The sequence below is a fragment of the Argopecten irradians genome, chromosome 4 (assembly GCF_041381155.1).
Source record: "Argopecten irradians isolate NY chromosome 4, Ai_NY, whole genome shotgun sequence".
Classification (NCBI taxonomy): Eukaryota; Metazoa; Mollusca; class Bivalvia; order Pectinida; family Pectinidae; genus Argopecten; species Argopecten irradians.
Genome location: NC_091137.1, coordinates 42,052,061 through 42,065,105, shown reverse-complemented (window position 1 = coordinate 42,065,105; position 13,045 = coordinate 42,052,061). Strand labels below are relative to the sequence as shown.

The 13,045-nt window shown below is 33.4% G+C and overlaps 1 protein-coding gene across 3 annotated transcripts in view; it reads right to left on the bottom strand.

The window, feature by feature from the left end:
• Positions 1–13,045, bottom strand: part of LOC138321714 (dual oxidase-like) — a 50,471-nt gene that overhangs the window by 20,484 nt on the left and 16,942 nt on the right. For 2 of the 3 annotated variants that reach the window (XR_011208351.1, XM_069265619.1), the window contains exons 2-5: positions 5,268–5,480; positions 3,034–3,102; positions 2,264–2,434; positions 1,681–1,868 (exon numbers count right to left, since the gene is read on the bottom strand). Coding sequence is in view for 2 of the 3 variants with exons in the window: in XM_069265619.1 (XP_069121720.1) it covers positions 1,681–1,868; positions 2,264–2,434; positions 3,034–3,102; positions 5,268–5,328 (489 nt within the window). In the remaining variant the exon portion in view is untranslated. Of the gene's footprint in view, positions 1–1,680; positions 1,869–2,263; positions 2,435–3,033; positions 3,103–5,267; positions 5,524–13,045 lie in introns of those variants that run through there. The other variant, XM_069265620.1, reaches the window with a different exon arrangement.

Here is a 13,045-nt window from a genome sequence, read left to right as displayed (position 1 = left end):
AGATATGTGTTGGTAATTACGTATTTATATTATTAAATTCCCAACTATGGGCTGTGTCCTGAGGTGATCTACCAGCGAAGGCTCCATGCACGAGCGGCCGTGGTCTGGCAATGTGGTTCACATTTCGTTATATTTAATAGTATTGTGAACAAGTTTTTCATGTATAACAGAAACGTTAAACAATAAAATCAATGATCTATTCATAACTTTTCACAACAAGGATTTCTACCTGTGAAGAAAAAACGGGTACTGTGACGGCCCGACACCGCTTGGCAAGCTGGCTTCAACACTCTATCTACACAAATTAATATATTCAGCAATAAACAATTGTAAATACAAAAATATAAATGTCTGTAACCTCTGAAACAATAAGAAACAATTTTAAAATCGGAATTTGCAAGTATGAATGTGTATACTTTTGTCAAAGTATCGATTGTGTAGCAGCGATGTACGTATCTGTTATTGTTTTTATTAGTCGCCATACTGTGTTTGTACCTTTGAGGACCCGGATGTAAACTTTCTGTGACGTCACGCCATCTTTTCTGAAATCTCCTATATGCAAATTCGGAATATTCACACGAAAAGGCGTCAGATAACATGTTATTTTGTTATAACTTCTTTAGAGTGGGACATAAGCGGTTTAATCCTTCTAGGAAACACTAAACTAAAAACATGAAATAAAATGCTATTATTCAATAGTCAAAAGTATAGACTGAAATACAAGAATTCTTACAATGCATTTTAAATAAATTTCAAATGGATTTTTTTTTTGTAGTTGCCGTAAGATGCTAGTTATTGTAATGGTATTTTTAATTGTTGTTAATATAGTTTTATTTTGTATACATGTACTTAGATATGATATGCCGTATAGTTGGTTATTTTTGCGAGGATGATCGGCATGGTCGCAAAATTTTGATCAGTGAAATATGCATAAAATGGTTGAATGTTATACCCTACATTCTCGATTATAAGCCTGATTCGAAAATAATCCGGTCTTGAAATCAGCCTTGTATTTCTTATTTAATCAGCCAAATGTATCGTGAAAATATGCTGGTTTTGAAAAAAAGACCGCACTTGAAAGTAAGCCTTGGATTTCTTGCAAGGAAATTATCTAAAACGCCTAAAAACTTCTTAAATTATATGCATGAATAAATGCATATGTATAAATAATTGCATATTTGTATAAATAATCATACATAGTTCATGCAGTTTTAATATAGTTGTTTTGTTTGAACTTGAATATTCAATTTAAACACCGACGAAATGTTTCGAAAGCAAGCCGATCTCATAAGTAAGCTTGTCATTCCTTACAAGATAAATGACTTCGAAAATAAGACGGGCTTGAAAATAGGCCAGTCCTGAAAATAACCTGGGATTTACTACCAAAAAATTATATAAGCCGCGGCTTATTATCGAGATTTTTTTCTCTTGAAGCCAAATCGGGAAAGTTGGATTCGCTAAAATTTAATTTTCTAGAAAGATTTGGGTCCTCATCGCGGAAATTATAATTCTCAAAAAAACCGGCTATACAGTATATTAGAATGATATTGTTTGTACAGTGGTTGAGAGGTGACAGGCACCATTTTATAATGATACAAACTATCTCATGTCATATATTTAATCACCAAACAATAAACTGCCTAAAGACATTGCCTATTTACATTGGTTACGTCACAGTACCTGTTGACGAGGTGAGTTGGGTGTTTGGCCGCTCTTTTTATCATAGGCGGCACGTTCGTATGGCATGGAGACGGTCCCGGAACATTGTGGGTCGTAATCCGGGTCACACCTTGGTACAGGGATAGACATCAACTCAACTGGACATGTCGTATCATCAACATCCGTGAGTTCAAAATCTACCAACTGACCTGTGTGTCAATAAAATAAACAGTTCTTATTGGTCGATGTATTTCGAATCAGGATGCAACACTCAATTCAATGATTGAAATCATTTAGATTAACATGTTGTAAATCTAAAAACAAATCTAAAGATTTCTTAAGGTTTCAAAATTTTATGTTTGTGTTTAGGTTTTCGTGCCTATGTGTCTGGTGGATATTTTTCCTCGAACCACACCCCACTTACATACATGTCTAGTGACTTATGTAAGGCTATGTGGCATTTGGCGTTTTAAACAGCATTTCTCCTTTAGTTAGCGCTGATTTGTATGCATTTTAAATTATATTATAATTATAGGGAAACTGTCTCACACGCCGAAGAGTACTGATGACGCTATGGAGAACCCTAAAGGGTCTTTTAACTAACCAAAGAAGGCAAAAAGTGCTGATCTGTTTAGGGATGAGCCCCCGGATTCTATCGACATATTCTGTATGAAAAGCGCATTGCTGATTTCCCTGGCGCTCGGGAGTCCTTTGCTACGGGCCTGGTAGGTATAGTCAGCGTAAGCCGTCGTGATGTTATGGAGGAGAGGTTCACCTTAATTAAATATAAAAACTCATATTTACTGTAATAATAATTAAATACCGTAATATATAATACTACAAAATACATTATCATTTACTACAAAACACATTTATCATATTGTTTTATAGCACATTCATTCGTACCATGAAACATACCACAAATTAGTTATTCGAATACCGCAATAACCTTTAGAGAATTATACTTCAATTTTATACCAAAGGTTCCTCTATATCAAACGGGGTTATATAGCTCACTAATAAAACTGTATTATTCAATCACATGCCTATTTCATTCATTTACAATGGCAAGTTTCATTTATCAACAAAAAAGAATAGGATACAAAACTGAGACGGTGGTTGCAACGATGTATGTTTTTAACAATACATTCTAAATATATAATTACGTATAATCAAATTATCTGATATCTTAAGAATGAAAACCAATCGAGATACTTGTGAAATAAGCATATAATAAGAAAAATCGTTTCTAGACACACGTGTCATTAGCCTGATACATTTCGATGCATATTATTATTGTCTTTCACGTGTGTATGTGAAAATAGCGGATAAAAGAATTAATTGGATGTTTATTAATTGTTTTATCAATATTACCGGCTCCTCCCCAGTTTATATGAGCAAAGTTGTTGTACCATCCATCCACCCTCTGGACAACATGGCTCTCTGTAAAATTAAAATCTCCAATTACAAACGTTTTCAACCGCTACAAAACCTACTCTTCATACCTGTTAAGATATCGCTATATTTCATGTTTTAAGTAGTCTTTTCACGAGTAACGTATCAGATTGTAAATACTCTTCACTTATATGGCTCTGCAGGGTGGTAAACCTTTTAGTCATGCTTGTGTGATGAAGTGGGTAAAGATTAAGTTTTCCCCACTTGTACACTTATTGATTTAACTCTTATCATAAGAGTTTGTTTTCAATCTGAGCCCAATGATATATAGTTTAGTTATAGCTTATAGGGGTTATGGTTGTTAACGATGCTTGGTCGTACGAAGGGACAGAGTAGTCGGTGACTGTTTTGTTTTGTTTTGGTGGGGGTTTTTTTCAAAGAAAACAGGATTAGTACATAAGGAATGCAACTGACAAAGAGTATGGTAAAGCTAGAAACAGACATGAGTAATCAAAAAAAAGGAAAGTCGATATTAAAAAAAATATGCAATGATAGGCGGTAGAATCTTGATACGTAAGATGAAGATATACATTACGCTATAAAACAGTTTAATGATAAATATGAAAGTCGATATAAGGTTGATTAATATAATTCAATTAGTTATTCGTACGTAAGTTTCAAAGGCGCAAAACTTTTTACTGTTTGTTCGTTTACAGTCAGTACCGATGAAGACATATTAAGTAAATAACAACCGACTTCATATCGCAAAGAAAAAAAGAAAAAGAGGAAAGTGTGGATAGATGATGAACAGAGATACCAGCTGCTTATAAAGGGGAATGGTTGGACGGTCGGACAGAGCGACATGATAGTTTGGCGAGACACGAGTGGATACATGATGCGGGGCGGAGAAGGGTGAGGCTCTATTAATAGTAAGGCGATAGGGGTTTGGCGAATGTTAAGGGGTTAAAAAGGTTTAGGTAGGATAGACGAAGACAGGAAAGGTAGGGGAGAGGAAATGATAGGAGATATATAAGGGTGAGGTAGGGTTAGGTAGGGGTGTAGGGGCCTGAATGGAGGAAAGGGACATCTATCTAGTATGGTCACTAAGCTTGAAACGATAAAGGTTGGACAAGGTAAAAATTTGGTCAAGTACGGATTCAATTCGGATAGCGATTCAGTTGATGTAGGGTTGTGGTTAGGTGAGGTCAGGTAAGTTGGGATGAGGTAGAATGGGCCCAGGTAGGGTCGGTTGATATAAGGTGGTATGATGTAGGGTAGGGTTGGGCTAGAGTAGATCGGGGATTAATGAATTGATATAAGATTGGTTGAGGCAGGGTGGGTGGTGTAGTAAGGAAGAAAGGAAGGATATATTAAGGTATGATTGGGATAAAAAGGGGTGGTTTTATATAAGGAGGGTTGAGGTAGGGCGGTTGAGGTAGGGTGGGTTGAAGGAGAGTAGGTTGAGGTAGGGTATGTTATGATAGGGTAGGTTGTGGTAGGGTAAGTTGAAGAAGGATAGGTTGTGGTACGGTAGGTTGAGGTAGAGTGGGTTGGGGAAGGATGAACTGATTAAGGTAGGTTGAAGTAGAGTAGGTTGAGGTAGGGTAGGTTATGATAGTGTAGGTTGTGGTAGGGTAGTGAGGAAGGAGTTGAGGGAAGGGTAGGTTGTGGTAGGGTAAGTTGAGGAAGGTAGGTTGAGGTAGGGTAGGTTATGATAGGGTAGGGTGGGTAGGTAGTTGAGGTAGGGTAGGTTGAGGTAGGTTAAGTAGTGGTAGGTTAGGTTATGGTAGAGAAGATTGCGGTAGGGTAGGTTGATGTTTGGCTTGGGATGGGAGACAAGGATGAGGTGAGGTCGGGATAAGAGGTAGGACTGATGTAAGATGGAAGAAAATGTACGTCTGGGTTTTTACGGAGTTAAATTTAGAGGGATAGGCAAAATTATGTCAATGATTTTAGTTCGAACGTAAAGCACATGACGCTGTTTTGGCTGAAGAGTCTTTATGTTGTGTCATAGATGTGATTTGACATTAATTAAACTGTGAACCGTTTATGTTATTTTTTAATCATATGCAATTATTATATAAACAATAAATACTATATTGTTAGTAACATATTAGACAAAATGAACTGAATTCATTAAGGAAAAAAAACCAGAATGATATTACTTTATACGAAAGTAAACGTCAATAAAAAAAATGAAGTAAGCCACTTACCTTCATGATGGAAATAACACTCACAAGAGAGGAAGCTAAGTAATATGATGTAAATAATCATCGTTACAAGGTCGTCAGATTTGTTTCGTACTTCTGTATTTTCAATTTACATGTTGACAACTGTGTCTCAAAGAATGAGGTGCTGTCTTGTTATGGCTGTCGTCTGTTTTAACGGATACTATGCGGATACGTCCTGACGCACTCAGATCTGACCTGAAAATATCACAGACAACGACTCCGTCATACAGGTAAGTTTTAAACAGGTGAGTTATATAGATACATGTTGAATATCCGCATACTGAGTCTCTACTTAAGGTGTGAGTAAAGTGTTTGATTGACAGCAGGGGGATTTTCCTGTGTCTATAAATATGTATAAAATATGTAATGCACTTATCGGTCTTGTTTGTTTGTAGGTTGCTTAACACGTGTTTGTGTAAGTATAATGATAGAAATCGTACATAAATATATATTATGTATTTCTGATTCAAACTTTGTTTAAGATTGCGCTCGTTTGATACTTTAACAAAAACTATAAGAATATAGACAAAAATTACCAGATTTTCAAATATGATTCAGATTTTTAATTCATATTAGTTTATTATTATTTGTGTTTGTTTATGGTTTTCCACGCATTAGTTATCTGAATTTAGTATAAAGTTCCTAGGTGATTTAGTAAATAATTCATACATGTGAATTAGGGATTATCTAACCAGAAGATACATAACAATATTGATTTCATAATTGCTTGTAAACCTATGCTGAAAGGAAATTAGCAAGCTATTTCAAAGTGTCTGGCATAATACATTTTAAAGTAAGATATTAAGAGATTATTATACAAATAAACAATAACTTCCGACGTGTATTTTATTCCGAAACCATTAGCATCAATATTAATTAAAAAGGAAAACATCTAAAGACCGACATGAAATGATCACATATTCAGTTTGTTACTTGAGCTAATTCTTTAACTTAAGGAAATTCCTGAACTTAACATTCCCCATAGGAAAGCATTACATAAATAACAGAAAACTCCTTAACTTAAACTAAAGGAATGTGCATGAAATCAAGGATTTATAGGGCCTAGTTTAAAATGCCAGTCGATAATAAATAATTCAAGCCTGAAAATACAAATATAAGTATCATTTTAGCACATTAGCAAAATTACCACTTGAGATACACAAAGGTCTTCATAGAACTATGACGTTGTATATGTATGGTGAAAGGTCAAGCACTCCTTTGTTTTATATGTGGTATCGAAAAACCTTATACGGATATGATTCATGTCAAATCTATATTGAATGATTAAACTTATAAATTGTCGTTTTATGCGTCCTGTATCGAAAAAATGGGATATTCAAATTTATGCGTTCCTATGTTAAAGAAATGATACCACGTTAGAATAACGACTAATCATTTAATTAGGTGACACGTATAACTTCTAACCATTTTATTTAAATATTACTATATATCCATATTAGTTAAGTATGGCTTTCCAATGATGTTGGACTGATGAGATAGGTTACGCAACCTAATCAGCTTAAAGGCCCACTACCTATCCGAAACGACTTTTATTTTTTAAGATTGGGTTGTAAAACGAGATTGATAAATTTGTAGAGTCGAAAAAGTTATTAGCTTACCGTTAACGCTACACCTGTCATTACCTTTGATATATGACAATACCGTTAACCGATAGCTAGCTATTTTCGCGAGGTAAGGTTTTTTTCCTATTTCGTGGGAAACCATACATGATCATCCATGAAGTAAAATGAAAGGGCTAAATCATATATATCAACTACTAATGCAACCAGATAGCGGAATTTTGCATTGTAAAACAATTTTAACATCGAACTGCAAAAAGGATAAATATGTGATATATACTTCTAACGGCTTCGATTGAGTTACTCCATGAAATAGTTGACAAGGAGTTTCATTAATCTTGATAATACGTGTTTTTTAACTTTTCATGCATTTTTATCAGTTTCATGTAATATGCCTTAATATTTATCGTTAATATGAAATATCATTTTTGATGGTTTAATGTCTTATGATTCAGAAGCTAAAAGAACTTTTGTGAATATTTGTAAGGACACATCAAATATGCAAAATATCAGATTCATAACCACAAAAGTACGTTGAACTTTTAAGATTAGTCGTAATCCACCAAGATTTGATTCTGTGTGCCTGTGGGTGATTATTACTAGGATATGTCGGTTTGAACGCTTCTTAGGCAATGTTTGTTCCTGATTGGACGAGTGTATGTCCTTGTTGTTAATGTATTTATTTATCAATTGAAACCTTAAGGATCATCAAATTTCAAAATAAAATATCTTTCTTGATATACCCAAACTGTATCTTTACTTAGATCAATTGGTTAGAACTCTTTTTAGGTAATGCTTGTATATGATTGGACGAGCGCGCGACCGTATCATATATAAATATATGTTAGTGTACCTTTTTTAAAATAAAAAATCATCAAAATTTCAAATTGAAGTAATCTGTTTTTAAACGTGTCGTTATTGATGTATCGGTTTGTATTTATAATGTGAAGTGTTTATTTTACACAAGTCCTTGAAAATTGCCCTCAGCATCATCGACACTCCGCCTAGGTATTACTTCTGGATACATTGTATGTCTACTTTAAGGCGCCAGAATAATTGAAATTATAATCGAGCAATAAAACGCTAAAGAGATAGTTCTGTTGATTTAAAACCACCTTTGGGTGATTGATTAGCGAGGCGTTTAAATGACTTGCATTTTGAGAATCTGTAAAAGGTAAAATGTATCATTATCCTAAATATACACTTACTTAAATAAACAATCGCGTCCGTAAGAGTACATCCCCGTGTTAGGGTTTCCTTGAATGCAGATTAGTTAAGCTATTCACCATCTCAACGTCCGGCAGTTTTATTGTCAAGGGTAAATCGATTACTTTGCATAATCTTCAACACTTTAAATACTTGGATAACTAAAATGACTGAGCTATTTCCTTTTTTCCATGTGTACTTTTAGCGATTTAATGAATTATCCAAAAAAAGTATCCAGATCCACACCTATTACGGCATTGATCGTTTACTCCACAAATCGTATCCCATAGCAACACCAATTATGACATTGACAGTTAACGTACCAAGAGCCACACCAATCACGACATTAGCGGTTTACGACAGTTCATGAATGTCATAAATGGGTCATTTTCTTTAATACCATTCTAAAGTTTTGTTTTTGTAATTACATGATAGGTTATTTAAGATTACATACAATCTTGTAGTCATACCCTTGGTTTGGTATTTTGCAAACATAAGTCATATTAAAATGTGTAAATGTAGTGTGAAGTTTTTATTTCATTGAAATGTTGAAAGCATTATAACCAATATTGATATGATACAGCGGAATGGTATTACAAGATATTGTTCATTGATATACATATTTCGCATTTGCATATTACAGAGTTATCTGCCCTTGCAGGAAGGTATTGATTGTGACGTCATGTGTTTTCGAGCGTAACTCATACTTTTCGGAAAAAATGACGTGAATTGCGCTCACAAAATAATGACGTAACAATCGATACCTACCCGCAAGGGAGCTAACTCTGTAATATGCAAAGACGGAATACACCGCAACCCATCCACTTAACACGGATATACGGTTTTAAAATACAGCTTTATTCTACATAAAGCACTGTTCTCGTATTTTCCTCTCTTTGTTGTTACTGTTTTGATGTAAACTTCATTACAATGACTCAATCTTTCGCGAACTTCAACACACCAGCATTCGACTGTTAAAAACATTCATTATGCATACATAAACAAAAATCTTCACAAAACATACCATTAAAAGAAGCTTATCCATATTAACATTTAGCTCATTGGCTCATTGGCGATTTAGGTTCCATGAATTTTGAGTTTTACCTTATTGTAATGTGTCTGTTGTGTTACTGTTTAAAAGTGTATACGGAGCGGTATCCAGGTGTGATCGAGTCGATATAACATGTCAATACGTTATCTATACATACACGATCCGATTGTTAGTAATTATATCTGCATTATCGATTCTCCTCTCTATAAACACATTTCGACTTTTATAAGTTGTTTTCTTCTTTTTGATTATTATTTTTTGTTTGTTTGTTTGTTTGTTTGCTTGTATTTTTTTTAAATTTTACTTTAAATATTTAATAAAACTCGCGAAATTGACAAATTAAATATGATTTTATTTTGTAAATTATTTATGTATTAAGTAACTGAATTAATCAATAAAAACATTGGAAAATTATGCAAGCAGACATTGCTGTATTATGGTATATATTTTCTGTATGTGAGTGACCTCAGTTCAAGGTCAAAAAGTAATTTCAAACATTTCCGAATTCGTGTCACTGTCCTGATAAATGAAGTGTAACGACCATGAAGGTTAAATATTCGGGGCTCTGGCCTCAATCTAAGTCAAAATTAATTATCTTGTTCACACATTCACACCAAAGCATGCTACCGGTATTTGCTACAATTTATACACTTTCCTCATATTCAAAATTACTATCTTCATAACTGTGCAACACAAACATTAATAGTATTAATATCAGTATGAGACATAATTAATGATCTTGTTCACATACACCAAAGCTTAATACCGGTATTAGATGTAATTATCTTATATGCAGGACTTGAAACTTTTATTAATAATAATAACTTGATTAATATGTGACTTCTGATTAAATTTCAAAACCTAGAATTCAAATCAACGACAATGATAATATCTTTATTCAAATTTTCAAGAAAATTCCGCACCATATAAGAAAAAATATGCATTTGCAGGCAATATATTTTTGTAGTTTATCGACTTTTTCAACTATGCTTTTTAGGATAGGTCATCATTTTATCAACTGTTGGTTTTGTAACTATCTACAACATTTTGTATTGATTAGATGTTGATTTACAATGAAAGATACAGATATTTTTATCAAAAAAAAAGTGTATTGTGTGCGTTTGGCTCATTAAGGTTTTTTATGAATATAAGATGTCAATAAAAGAACATAACTGTTACTTCTGAATATGCTTTGTACATGTTTATATACATCAATGGTTCTTTTTAATCATACTAATATTTGATTGGAGTTCAATAACCATCAGATCATTTGTTTCAGAAGCAATCTTTAATCTTATTGACTCTATATTTTTTCTTTGAATCTGATGATAGATACCTGCAATTGACCCAAATTTGTTATCGTTAAATTTTGATAGAAGACCACCCAAAATAAATATTAAGTGTCTTAAATGCTCGAAGAACTTAAAAATAAACAACAATGGAAACTATATCACTAGGTCAATTTCAGTATCCGCGATCACTGTGAAAATACTTTAAAATTTGACTTAAATTCCTCAGTCTATCCGGATAAGGAATTGAGGTTAAATCAAATGAGGTTGATATTTAGAAAGATTATTGTGATTTGTTCAATATTAATGACATGATATAGAGTAACTACCGCATTTACGTTAAAATACATATGCTAAAGTGTCCTTCACAGCACTATCTAGGTCGTTGGCCGTTGCGATTGCTGATATATTGAGATATAGATATACCGACCAACCTGATTTATAAATGTAACTCATTAATTCGAGATCAATCAAAATCGCTCTGATCTTATTAATTCTGATAGAAGCATTAAGTGTTACTTTGTGGGGTACCTGACTTCATAAATCATTTTGATATGTTTTATAAAGGTTTACGCGAAATGGTTGAATTGCATTTTTTTCTCAGAATACTCTTACAAATCTTTATCGTGTTTACTTTAAAAACATAATAACGAGCATCTTTTTATCAGCATTAATTTATGTATTAGTATAAAAGTCACCCACTTGTAAACGTGCTGATTTAGCACAATTAACTTAAGCTAAAGATTATAATATATTTTAAGCAAATTATCGCTGATGAATTCCTTTACTCTGAAATGAAAATCGGTTTAACAATATGCAGAATTTGTAATTAGCGATATTTAATTTTAAAGCAGATTTTCTGGTGCAAATAGAGCTTTGCATGGAAATGCCACAAAATATATACATGCAATAAAAGTATGATTTAAAGAGATGCAGGGCTATATTTTTGGGGATGTTGAACATTCAACGATAAAACGATAAGCCATACACCATCTTATGTTTAAGTCAATATATTACATGTGTTAACCAATGATTGCATGTCTGTCTTTTCTCCTAGTAATTCGATTTTTAAAACTGCATGACCTTGGCTGTTAAAAGGACATAAAACGTAGATAACCCCATTGAATTATGAAAAAAAAACTATAACGCCTGTGATTGGCTAATGACGAATGAAAGCAAAAGACATTTCCAGAAATCGCTCCTTATCGGGAGTCAGACAAGGAAGTAGGACCCTAGCCGAGTCAACAAATGTGCAGGATACTCAAAAGTGATCCTATTTGAACAGTATGACATTCTGACTTTCCCATGAAATATATCACGTGTATCAGCTGTTTGTTCTTCAGACGTTTTCTTCTTGGACATGAATATTAATGAATGTTTGCACTTATGTCATTTGTTCCATTGCATAATCTTTATATATTTAGCATGGTAAAGTGCAGTTCGTTTCGTTTAGCTTATCACAACTATAGACCGCTACCAAGATAATTCGCCTACACGTCATTTATGATGTACCCTATTTTGGTGCACTAGTATGAACTCGACATTTGACTCCATATGCATGGACAACGACATAATGTTCGGATTCAGGACGTAGCAAGCTATACTATCACGTTTGGTTGCTTTATTCACTCATTCAACCCTGAAGACAAAATAAGGCAGTTCTAAATCAAAGACTAGACCAGTCCATTATGAAATTTCAGGGGTTAATAAGTTAAAGACTTCCCTTTACAGTTCTTTATAAGTATACAGTTCAGTATATAAAATTATATTATCAAATTTCTCAACAATAAAAACATCGAAAGAAGTTGCATATGAAATAACATTTCCATGTGTTGTAAAACTACGCAAGGTTAGTCACTTTCAAATACTTGAAATGCTACTGTATAATATATAAGTTAAAAAGGGGGTAACCGTTTTTGTAACTCATTTCTCAATTTTAAAACCGCAAGCACACATCATACCAGTGGTAAATGCAATGATATTGTCGTGTATCGACATGGCAAATGTCTACTGGGTTTGCACTCAATAAGCAAAGGTATTAAGAATATCACTTTGTTTACGGTATTTTTTCTTTATCAGTATAAAATTAATCCGCATCTTTTTTATTATTTGGTTGGTTTTTTTTCAAGTGTCAAAAAGCTACATTTTGGACACATTTGCCATAAATATTATAAAGATTACAGACATCGTTTTGAACTCTTCACCCCATGAATTAGTTGTTTAGATCAATTATGGAATATAGTTCCCGTTTCTATATTCTATTAAAAAGGACTATCAAGTTTGGACATCACTTGTAACGATATCGGATGGAACCACAAATTGAGATGCCTAACTAATGCTGACATTAAGGGTATGTTTATGCCATTGTGATAAAGTTACTGCTGATGTTTTAAAGGCCCATCATCTTTTCGAAACGGCTTTTATTTTTCAGAACGGGAATGTAAAACGAGATTTATGACATTGTTACAAACCGCATTATCTTACCGTTAATACAGTACTTATCATCCCATTAACAATTTAACTAATCATTATTTATCTAATTAATAAAATGTTAATTTTACATAACGCGGGTCGTCTTATGTTTCCTACCGTATTCCTAATCACCGCGTTGACTATTACTGCATCAGACGATAA